This window comes from Hypomesus nipponensis, chromosome 14, assembly GCF_054491055.1.
Source record: "Hypomesus nipponensis isolate SF chromosome 14, ASM5449105v1, whole genome shotgun sequence".
In the NCBI taxonomy this organism is placed as follows: domain Eukaryota; kingdom Metazoa; phylum Chordata; class Actinopteri; order Osmeriformes; family Osmeridae; genus Hypomesus; species Hypomesus nipponensis.
The window spans coordinates 14,385,140-14,397,652 of NC_140374.1; the positions used below are offsets into that span (position 1 = coordinate 14,385,140).

The 12,513-nt window shown below is 44.2% G+C and overlaps 1 protein-coding gene across 1 annotated transcript in view; it reads left to right on the top strand.

Annotated features, from left to right (window-relative positions):
- Positions 1-12,513, top strand: part of LOC146258738 (metabotropic glutamate receptor 8-like) — an 86,400-nt gene that overhangs the window by 53,999 nt on the left and 19,888 nt on the right. Inside the window, exons 3-5 of the mRNA XM_084671831.1 lie at positions 1,437-1,572; positions 2,430-2,584; positions 3,116-3,253. Coding sequence (XP_084527957.1) covers positions 1,437-1,572; positions 2,430-2,584; positions 3,116-3,253 — 429 coding nt within the window. The remainder of the gene's footprint in view (positions 1-1,436; positions 1,573-2,429; positions 2,585-3,115; positions 3,254-12,513) is intronic.

Here is a 12,513-nt window from a genome sequence, read left to right on the forward strand (position 1 = left end):
CATGGTACAGATTGGTGTTTACCCTTAGAAGGGGAATATGTTTAGGGCATAAAAGCCGAATTGTGTTTGGACACCCGTAATACACGGTGATGTCTCCCCAGACAAAGGGCCTTCTGTTGGGGAGGCACTGGGGAGATGAAAGTGGTCCAGATGTTCATGAAATGGACTGTAACAAGGAGAGATTGGATTCCAGAGGGGAGATCATTGCTTGAAGTTGTAGGGCTCTGCTGTAATGATTTTAATAGAGTGTTCTGAGAACGATGCAGTGTTATTAGAGATCCCTGTTAAAAACGACGACGGGTTCCATGTTAGCTTCTGGCTGCTACAGTAGGCATGTCTGCTCGGCCGCTCCTTCTGCTAACCATGTGCTACTGCTAACCTGTCTGACTCCTAGCCATGTCCTACTACAACCAATGTCCTACTGCTAACCTTGTCCTACTGCTAGCTGTATCCTATTGCTAGCCAAGGCCTAATGCTGGAAATAGTGGACAGTTTCACAAGACACCTTGCCACAAGACTTAATTGTTTTTCAACTGCTGATGTTTTTCTAACACTTAGGTGTGACAATACCATCACATGTAATGAGGATCTAAGTGTTTTTGTATTCTGGACCAGGGGGAATAAAAACATAGATGGACTTTGTCATTCCGTTCCCTAAATATCTCATCAGTATGCTGAGAAAGTCTCCGTCAAGGGAATCAGATAATAATGGTCTAGCTCTTTCTTTCTTGTCTTCTTTCCATTGTCTAAACTCTATCTGTCGTGACCCTGCTCCCACCCTCCATCTCTCCCTTTCTTTCTTCTTTAAATTCATTCCTTTCCTCCACTCTATCTCTCCCCTCTGCTTTTTCCTATCTCATGTTTTCAGCCAAACTTTTCCCTTCAGTCTCAGCCTCCCCGATTCTGCCCTCTACTTTTCACCCTCTTCACTTATCTGTCTCAACTACCTCCTTGGTTTTCTTCCCAACCCCACACAACACCTATAATTCCTCTCTCCCAACCTCTCTGTCCCACATGACACCTGGCCTTTTTGACTCCTCTTACTCCCAATACTTTTCCTCTCTCTCTCTCTCTCCCTTGCTCTTTCTACACCCTTAATTTGTCTGTATCTCTCCACTATGAATTCACCCCTCCATTTTCTCCTTTTGGCATCACTTTATCTATCTCTTTCTTCCATTGTCAGTCTCCCTAAATTCCAATTATATTTCTGTATGAACTTCATGTTTATATATGTACTCAAAAGGATACTGAAAAAGTCAACACATAAGAGAATAATTGATCTCTATCTCCCTATCTCTCTCTTTCTGACACTGCCTCTCTCTAACCCTCTAACGCTCTCTCAGAGTCCCCCTATTTTTTCTTTCATTCTCTCTGAGTTTCTCCTCCCTCTCTTTCTGTCTCTCTCTCACCCTCTTATGCATCTGCTCTTCCCCCAGGTGGAGTTTGTATCGCCCAGTCGCTGAAGATCCCCAGGGAGCCAAAGCCGGGGGAGTTTGACAAGCTCATCCTGCGCCTTCTGGAGACCCCCAACGCCCGCGCCGTGATCATGTTTGCCAATGAGGACGATATCAGGTGTGACTCACTCTCTCATTCTTTGCGTCTCTTTTGTACAGACACACGCTGGCGGATGAACCCACACGAGTGCACCTGAAGAGAAACACAAGCACCCACAGCACTGCGCACACACACACACACACACTCCATCACTGCACTCTAGGCAACTCTGAGTCAAGACCAGATTGTTTATCCTCCATCAGCTAATCCACAAACTCTTCACTGAGGATTGAGATAACGATGTTTCGATTAACTCTGAGAACACGGGGCTAAGAGGACCAATGCGTCAAAGCTCTCCTGAACCTCAGTTCTCTTCAATGCATATCTTTTCAGGGTTATCTCTGCTGGATCTGATTAAGCTGAAATTAAGAAGTGGTGCTTATCTACAGTTATAATTTCAGGTTTGATATGAAAGCACTTTGCCATGCTTCTCACCTCAAACACCTGCTACCCAAGGAGAGTGAACTCTCCCCAAAAGTCATTGTCCTTGATAGAGCGTTGAGGAACTAAGCCAGGTTTCCCAATCTTCACTGAAGCCCTGCAGTCGTTCCATATTTCTGTCTTTCAGAAATGAGTGAGTGAGATTGCACATTCCGGTAATCTGTCTTGATTTGATGACATCCTACCTCAAAAGTTACCTGTCGTGGACGAGACTGTAGCTTTTATCTTAATGTCAGGGTAACCCTGTAAAAGAAGAATCTTGTTGTCCCTTGTTGAAGATTTCTAGACAAGGTGTGCTTCATTTGGTGTTTCGGATGGGCGGGGGTTCACTTGATTTGGTGTTGTGAAAGAATGGGATGTGCTCTTCTCGAACCATCTACCCCATACCTTCTCTCTCCTCTCACTGGCCGGTCTCTCTGTTTCTCTTCCCATAGGCGTATCTTGGATGCCGCCAAGCGGAACAACCAGACGGGTCACTTCCTGTGGGTTGGCTCGGACAGCTGGGGCTCCAAGATCTCCCCGGTGGTGGGGCAGGAAAGGGTGGCCGAGGGCGCCGTCACCATCCTCCCTAAGAGAGCCTCTGTGGACGGTAAGTGGAAGCCTCGTTGGTTTAATTCGCTAGATCGACATTGTTGTGGCAGCGTCCCGGAAGACTACAGAATGCCAGCCAAACAAATTACAAATTGAGTGACTCCAAAACAAAGGAAGCCAGTCTCAAGGCTTTTAAAGCAGACTGATTAGTATAGTGGTAAAGCCATTAATGGACAGTGCCTGAAATCCACACTTTTATAGTAATCACTTTTTGGACTTACTGGATTCATTGCAATGTAAAACCTCCCAGGTTTGCCTTTAAAGAAAAGCCCTCTAGTCCAGTACAGATATGGGCCTGTCTTGTCTGTAAATGTTGATATTTTGCTTTTGTTTCAGTAACCATATTTGATATCAGGATTAGACTTAATTCGATTAGTATATGTGATTTGTTACAACTAGCACTGAATGTAGAAGATACCTGTACACATGAACTCTTCCATCAGATATTCTGTATGCACCCCAATTTCTCACATAAATTGGTTTCCTCTCATTGATTCCCATTTACTGCCTGGTCTTCTGGACATCGCAGCGTTCGACCGGTATTTCCGAAGCCGCTCCCTCTCCAACAACAGACGGAATGTGTGGTTTGCTGAGTTCTGGGAGGAGAACTTCAGCTGCAAGCTGGGCATGCATGGCAAACGGCCGGGGAGCCCTAAGAAATGTACAGGTATGCCACAGCCTAGCGCCACAGCCTAGCGCCACAGCCTAGCGCCACAGCCTAGCGCCACAGCCTAGCGCCACAGCCTAGCGCCACAGCCTAGCGCCACAGCCTAGCGCCACAGCCTAGCGCCACAGCCAATATTGTGAAGGTTTGGACAAATCCCTAAACCAATGCAAATGTTTTGTGTATGTTCTATGTAAGTGTGTTACATATATGTACATATATTACATATGTGTGACATTGACCAGCTTGGTTACAGACTGATTACATGATGGTGGATGGTAAGATTAGCCAAATTTGTCTTCAGAGTAGATTTACTGCAGGTCTGCATAGTTGGTGCTGAAGTATTTGTCCATAGGAAAAATTCCACTCTCATGCCCTTCTTAAAATTGGATTATACTGTAGTAACAGTACTGTACAAACATGTAAAGGATACAAACATGTAAAGGTTAAGTATACTTGTGGTAGTGTATCATATTACAGCCTTCGAAGTCCTAAAACTTGGAGTCAGATGGCTGAGCGGTGAGTCGGGCTAGTAATCAGAAGGTTGTCGGATCGATTCACCACCGTGCCAAATGACGTTGTGTCATTGGGCAAGGCACTTCACCCTACTTGCCTCGGGGGGAATGTCCCTGTACTTACTGTAAGTCGCTCTGGATAAGAGCGTCTGCTAAATGACCAAATGTAAATGTAAAACTTGAAAGTCATGAACAGCTCTAAAACAAGACCTCATCTCTCCAAAGAACCAGGTCTAAATAGTATTGACATTCCCCATCCACATTTAGGCACAGCAATATCACAGAGCCTGTGTACATGAACAGACCTCACACCAGTCCTCAGCCAGCCAGACAGACAAACAAGGCTTTGCTTCCCTAACGCAAACCCTGCCTGTTTAAACAACCCACTGCCGAGACGGCAGGCCAGAAATACAGAAAGTCGAAATACAGTGTCAACACTGTACCGGCGTCCCCACATGCCCAAAGTACTTGTGATATCGGACAGAACTGTCAGCGAAGGTGACCCACTCAGTCATGTGACACGGTTCTCTAGAACTGTACATGTGGCTCTCAAACTGTGTAGCCACAGCACCAAGACGTCCTGGTGAGATGAGAGGATCGTAGGATGGCATTAGAGCAGTGGCTGTCCAGTATGTACAGTACAGCCTCCGATTAAAGTGTCATGACTAGCTGAGTCCCTTACTTGTTATTCAAGTATTTGTCTGAAGTGGTTAGACCTGAAGGCCATTACCTCACAGGAACCTCATAGACTCACATTTACATGTATTCATTTAGCAGACGCTTTTATCCCAAGCGACTTCCAAGAGAGCGCTTTACAAAAGTGCATAGGTCACTGATCATAACAACGAGATTGCCCCAAACATTGCGGGTAGCCAAAACATGAAGCATACATTGTGAAAAGCCAAATAAGTGCCAAAGGGAAGAACCATCAGAGCAAACAAGTTACAATTTAAACAACATGAACCTCAAAAGTGCAAGAGTGCACTTGTAGAAAAGCAAGCAACAATAATATATTTCACAGTGAGTACAGGAATTTTAAATCAGTTACAACAAACCAACAAGAGCAACCAGTCTCTCAATAAGAGTCATCGTGATCCTGGGGTAAACTAACATCAGGACCAGCAAATCATTCCTAAGTACCGTTGTTACTCCCGTAACAAGTGCGTCTTGAGCCTTTTCTTAAAGGTGGGGAGACAGTCAGTGTCTCTGATGGAGGTGGGGAGTTGATTCCACCATTGGGGGGCCAGACAGGAGAAGAGCTTGTGTTGGGACCGGACGCTCTTGATTGGTGGGACCATCAGACGGTGGTCAGAAGAAGACCGTAGGGGGCGGGTGGGGGTGTAAGGCTGCAGGAGAGACTGGATGTAGTCGGGTGCAGTCCCATTCACCGCTCGGAAGGTCAGTACCAGGGTCTTGAATCTGATACTGGCCGTGATGGGATGCCAGTGGAGGGAGTGGGGTAACATGGGAGCGTAAGGGTAGATTGAAGACCAGGCGGGCTGCTGCTTTCTGAATCCTCTGGAGAGGGTGGGTTGTGCATGCTGGGAGACCAGCGACTTCCACTCAGACAGAGCTTGACTCGTTATAACTCGAGTTTGAAAACAAGAATTTGGTCAAGGAGGCCTTGTTTGCTGTCATTTAGATTAGGGAGTCTCCATTCTGTGGGGCTCTTAGGGGGTCTGACAGAGCTAGGGGCAGCATAGGCCATGTGGCAGACAAGTTGTACAGAATGTCTGATCTGAAGCCATGCGTTGGTATGGGAGACCCCCGAAGAGAGAGGAGGAGACTATTTGTGCGTGTGTGTTTGTGACTTGTGCTTGTGTGTATTTCGGGTTTTAAGCAGTCATGGGTATCCAATCTTATTTCTCTTGTGTGCATTCTACATTTGTCAACCCTAATAACAATAATTCATCCCCATGGCACATTCATGATCATGGATGACTTTCATTCATTAGACATTCTTACATTGTTCTCGTCTTGCATGTGGTTGTGAATGTCTTTAGTAATGTGGTTGCGTCCCTTGGCTCAACACTCTATTTTCTTTCTCCTAGAATGTACACAAACGCAGACGTCTGTCCCTCGCCCATATCCACGACAACGCTTATTTTTCTGACACAGCGACTTGAAGTAATGAGAATAATTACAGAGCTGTCGTTCCTGGGTATTGCTTGCTTTTCATTCTCTCTCTTTCCGTCCTCTCTCGCTCACTCTCCTTCCCCCTCCTCTCTCGCGTTCTCTTCCCCACACTCTCTCTCTCCTGTTCTCTCTCTTCCTCCCACCCCCTTTATTTCCCCCTCTCTTTTTCTGTCTCTCCCTCTGTCTATCTCTCCCCCTGTATCTTATCTACACTAGGATGCACATAACACTTCAATGCTGATAGATTTGTCTGTCAGCAACGCACAACCCAGCTCCTGTGATTATTATCACACATTTTAAGAGGAGAACGGGGAAGGCAGACATCAAATCACGACGGCGTGACAACAAAAATATATAAATAACACAGAGCGTCCTGACAAAAAATACACAGCCCATAAAAAAACAAACCAGATGCGCCTTGATCCAGCAAACGCGAAGTGTCGCCATAACTTTCGCTGCGCCGGAAATTAGACTAAGTCATCACACTTCGGTCTGCTGAGACAGACAGCGCAAGAGGCCCGGGGGGAGCAGCTCCAGAATGAATTCCACGTCACTTAGCTTAGCACACAGCTCGTCCACCAAAAAGTGCCATTGTGCTGACTACAATGTCCTCGCCAAAAAGTAATCCTTGATGATTGTTCGGGTCTTTTTTGGAAGCAAGGGCACTTGTTGAGGGGCCCGATCCTTCAGAGACTAGTCCGATGCACCCGGCAGGATTCAGATTGGGGATTCGGTGGTGAACGTGGCCAAGCAGTTTGAACCGAAAGAAACTGTCGAAAGAAGAAGAAAAACTAGCTCAGCTCTTGAAAAACTATTCATCGTGTAGTGTCCAGCGTCGTGATAAAGTTGGGTGTGATTTCCCCATGAGGCTGGGAGTTTTGAAGGTGATGCCACAAGCACTCTGGAGGCCTCCCCTACTGTTCACTCTTCATGGGAGCTGGCAGGGAGAACAGCAGCTTGAATAGATTTTATTAGCAGCTCGAGACTGAGTTTTAGTGCCATGAGGAATGAGAGAGGCGCTGTATAGGCATCTTCTATCAGAAGCCATCGCTTTCAGAAGAGTCATCATGTAACCAGACAAACGGCTGAATCAGCAGCACCCCTCTGGTCATACACCACCTGTGTGTGTTTGTGCGTGTGTGCCTGTCTGTCTGTGTGTGGGCGTGTGTCGTGTATTTCTTTATTGTGTACCTGTGTATTGATAGTTTGCAACCGGTGCAATATTGTACACAATACACGTCTATCTCTCACAAACCTCTTAAGACAGCAATGGCTTACGTGTGTAAAAGTACATTGTGTGTGTATGGGGCTTGGTGGGGGGGTGTTTATTGTGTGTGTTGTGTGGGTATATTATCTGTCTTTGCGAGCATGTGCGAGTTTGGTTAATATGTTGTCTGTGTGTGAGTCCTTTGCTGTGGAATTACAAGTTTGTGTGCGTGTCTGCATAAAAATTATATCACAAACAGTGTGTGTGTGACGGTGCGTGTGTGTGTGTGTGTGTGTGCGCGCATCCAGCTATGTGTTCCCCCACAAAGGATTAATTTAGGCAGGAAACTCTGTAACTAGAGAGAGCCTGCATTCAGTAAGCTCTCTCCGGGGCACACCTCCAATATCATGTGGAACCTTAATGGGGTTTGATTTTAGCATTGTGTTACTGTCGTCCTCCCTGCTCTCTTCACATCCTACTGTTTTGTCAGATTGCATAGTTCTGTAATACAACCACAAGCATATCCTCTGCTGGGTAGGCTAAACCTCGACCAATATGCAAGTCACTGTCCCACTGGAACATTCCAGTAGACAACAGCCTCAGCCTACCGTGGCCGCTTCCGTGTGGCACAATATTATAGTTTTTTGTTGACGCCAAAAATACCATCATAGCATCCCAACATGACTAAGATCAAGACTATGACTACAGCCCACGTACAATACCCCGGAGGCTGTTCACTCATTCGCTCAGTCACAAACAGGATTAACCAGTTAGTGTACAAAAATACTCTATCATAACTGAGCTAAAAATATATGCCCCACTTGAACAGCACTATTTTATTTTGTATCATATGCAAAACAAACAGAGACATGGCAATAGACAGTAAGTATACCCTACCATGCACATTTTCCACCATGCACTGTGAGTTTACTAAACAACTGACTCACTGAAGAGGCCAAAGTATTGTTCCAGGACAGGGTTTACCACGTAAGTACAGTACAATTCCCTAGGGATGTGGAGGTGCACTCAATACATTACGTATGATAATGAAATTGTAGCAATGGCATGGCAGATGATACTGGCCAGCTGCATTGAAAAGCAAAGCAACTGCTCCCATGTCTGATAGTGTTGGCATACAGGGTTGAAAGAGCGGACGCGTAAGAGAGTGAGAAAAAGAAAAAGGAGGAAGAAAGAAAGAGGATGAAGAATAAAGAGCAAATGAATTAATCAGATGAAGAAAAAAGAGGTGTTTGCTCTGGGATGGGTCATGTGAGGCCACAGTCATTAACTGTAACTAATTGTGATGGTTAAAGATTGAACAGATATACTGACCTGGGGTCAGAGTTCACTGTATCCAATGTTCCGTTGTGCGGGGTGTTCCCGCCTCTGCTGATGTGTTCCTCTCTGTTGAACAGTGTACATGTTTATAGCCCCATCCTTTAACTGCTCATTTCCTCCCAGAGAGAGGATGACCCTCTGTTAAAAGCAATCCAATCCATGCCTTCAGGCATGTGAGACATAATAAGACAAATCCATGATTTAGTAATTTAGTATGTGTGAATGTGTGTGTACTCTACATGTGTGTGTGTGTGTGTGCGTGTGCGTGCGCGTGTGTGTGTGGGCATGTATGTGTACGTGTGTGTATTTGTGGAGTGTCAGTGTGTGTATGTGTGGACAGTCGGTGTGGGTGTGTATGCTCACCAAATGCCAATTGTTTCAAATTGTTATTGTCTTCATCTTTGACCTCCCCCTAAACAAGGGATTTTCAGTTCAGTTTCAGGCAATATAGTTGTACAAATGGTTTGAAATGCCATCCAGTACTTTGTGAAACATGACTTTTGCGATACTGCCTTTAATACACCTGTACATTAACATCTAACCTTTATCTTAGCCTTCATAATAATTGACCTATATGGCACTACTGAATAGTCAACAGTTGTGGAGATACACAACCAACAGTATCTCATCATTGTTGTGTCCTGCCTGAAAGAGACTGTTGTTAAGGGGCAGGGGGTCAACTCCCCTCATCTGGAACATAGCTAGCCAGCATATAGCATATCTAGCTAGTGGACTGTATATCCTGAAGGGTAGCAAGCTTGTGCACATATAGTATGGTATGTTGGTAGTGTAAATAGGTCCTGAAGTTAGTGTGTATAGAATATGTAGGTCATGTAGTTAGGATATATAGTTATGTAGGTAGTGTAGAGTATTGTAGGATAAATTCTCTGTACCAAGAGACAAAACAAGCTGTCAGTGTGGTCGATAAGACTATGAATATTTCATCACAGCTGCGTGCTTTGTTGCACTCTGCACTCCGTCCAGCTTGTTTATCCCATCTCTAAAGAAGCTTAGCTACTACAGTTCTGTTGTCTACCCTCTCACATTTAAAAGTAAGTTAAAACTGTACAAATTTCCCTGACATACATTGGGAAAACATGAAAGTATTATATTGTATTTTATTTTGGCAGTTGGTTTCCACAGCACTATTTCCTAGCACCGTCTTTTGCACTCGACAAGTGTACTTGATTCTGATCATCGACAGATGAAAAGCAATCTCCACAAAGCCCAGTTATTATTTATTTATATAACACATTTGGTGTGTGTTTTTCCCCTCCGTTGTGGAGACTGGCTTTTTGCCGGTTCTCTAAAGGCCCCCATCTCGAGATTTGAAAACAGCATGAGAGCTAAGGGGAGGAGCTGCCTTTTGTCGGTGCCACAGCGAGCACTGCTAAATGCCTACCACTCAAGAACATTCTGGAAGGCATGCTTTGTATGTCTTTTTTTCTTTCTTTCTTGCTTTCTTTCTTTCTTTCTTTCTTTCTTTCTTTCTTACTTTGAGAAAGTACAAATGGAAATTTCTTGTGCTCAGTCCTTTTTGCCAAATGTCTTCCCAAGGTAGCCATTAGCACCAAATAACGTTTACATTTGTCTTTAAAGATGGCAAAGCCAAAGTTAATGGTTCTACAGCTATAGGGGAATAAGAGGTATAAAAGGTTATTAGTGTAGTCAAGTCTTTGACTATCTGGGGTGTGGTGCCTTGTGTATTTCACAGACACGTTAATGTCCTCGTATCATCTCACATTAAAATACTGTAGCTGAATTATGCTTACAGACAAACCTGATAACAATAATTTTTCTTAGCAGAAAACATTACGGTATTAAAATCAAGAATATCATCCTTTTAGGGCTTTGGAATACACAAGTATCTAACGAATTTTAGATTTTTTTAATCTCTTATCTACTCACCACCTCTTAGACACAGCGGAGTACACTAGCAGAAAATTGAGGGATGATTTTTAGATGGCCGAGGAGCTTATCACTAGAATTTGCAGTCGTATATTGAAATCTCAAGTATATTTACCTCCTGTCTAGAGACAGGTGGTATGAAGTGGATATGCAAACAACAGGTCCGATTAGCATTATTTGTTAATTGAAAGAAAAATTACATACGCAGACATAAAAAGCGCAAATTAACCCCCGCCTTTCTTTTCAGCTGTCAGAGCTGCATCAGTCAAATGTAGACATAAGCTTGGCAGCCGAAGTGGCCCAGGCTGGTGTGTAATTAAACATTTGTTAGTTTAATGGCAGGCTAAATATTTAATTTCTTAATGAGCAAAAACAAAAAGTCATTAGCCGAGCACCCAGTTTATGGCCCGATTTATTATGATGTGGCCTCGTCAGCCAGGCCTAGCCACCTGAGATTCTCCCTAGTTGAGGTCCAGGCTTCTCCGAGGCCTGGTCTGGCACGTAAATGATCTGGTCAAATGATCCCTGTCCGCAAGCCGTTAAGTATATCATGTTGAGTTCATCGTTCATTAGTTTGTTTATCCAAAGGACAGTGTTGTCATCATTGTTGCATCCATTTACTCTTGTTGCCAGATGAACAGACAGTTAAAATATCTCACCACTTGTAGCTGTGAAACCAGTCCTACTGTGGAGCCAGAATCAATGGTTTCCCATCACCTTTGCAAAGACTGTTTGCAAACAAAGAAGTCCAGTGTGTTTTCTGTCTCATCCATGCTGTTGAAACCTGAATGATCCCATTGTGCTTGACTCATGTGGGGGAGCAATAACCCTGATACATCTACATGTCTCCTGGTGAAACCTTGCTGACTTGCTCAAATGCTACCAGCGTTTAAGGTCATGAAGAGAGTAGGGGTTGTGGCAAGGCTTGTCCCCTCTCCACCATTAATGCTGAGCGACTGTGGCAATTACGTGAACTTCACACAACCTCTGCGTCCGACAGCTCCTCCTCCTCCTACACTATGACCAGACACTGTCGACACACCGGTTCACCGTCTTACAATAACTCTAACTCCCTTTGAGGCTGCGAGGGCGTATCAAGTTGTCTTTCTACTGTTCTCTCATCTCATCTTTCTCCAGCAGATTGTAATTTGACTTAATTAATTTGAGCAGCTGCTTTTATCCATAGTAACGGCAGTGTAGGGGAAGAGGGGAGAGGCGGATTGAACTGGAAACCTCTTGATCTGCAGTCAGTTCCTGTACTACTCAGCTGCCCACAGAGTATATTGCTCCAAAGAAAACCAGATGGACATGATAATGGCAAGTAAGGGAATTAGTGGAAATGATATGAATATTTTTTTGAAGATTGTTTGACCTGACTAACTTACTATAACTCTCTGAATACTGTCCTGATAAGTCCTGTGCCTATAATATAGTCCTGACCAGTCAAGTACCAGTATGTTTGAACAATCGGGTTGGAGAATGGATTTTAGACAATAGCACTGAGAGAAATCTCATCATTGGAGGTGGCTGCACCTATCACAGTGAATACTCGCAGAAAGACCATGATACCATGACAAACAACTGTGTAATAGAGAAAAGAGTGATACAGACAGAATTCATTTATTACATGTACTGCTGAGCGGTTTTCTTTTCATGTCACCTTGTACTGTATATCTCCACTTGATATCTTTATAACAATGAAACACTGAGGCCAGCCAGTGCCAGACCATACCGTTATTAATGCTACGTTGATAGAATATGACAAAAGTTTGACGCAAGCCATAAACAATAAGGCTGCATGATGATGAGATATTAATGTAAATATATTCCGGCTTGTCAGACATGCTGTATACGTACACCAGTGATGCCACTGCTGGGATTATTCTTATTTCATCTTATCTCACTGTCTTTGACTGTCTGTAATTAGTTTGTCATTTATCTGATTTTCTCATTTAATTGAAACAGCAGTATCCCCTCGCGCTTCATAGAAAGGCAGAAAACAAACGCACGTCTGTCCTGTAGAGGGGGAATTAAATTTGCCCTTGTAAGTGATGTTTAATTGAAACGCCAGCGTCTGTAATGAAGTTGTCCGTCAGGCTTATTGCCACACATCATTCAATATGATTGAGGATTTCATCTTTCCTGCATCGGTTAGCTGG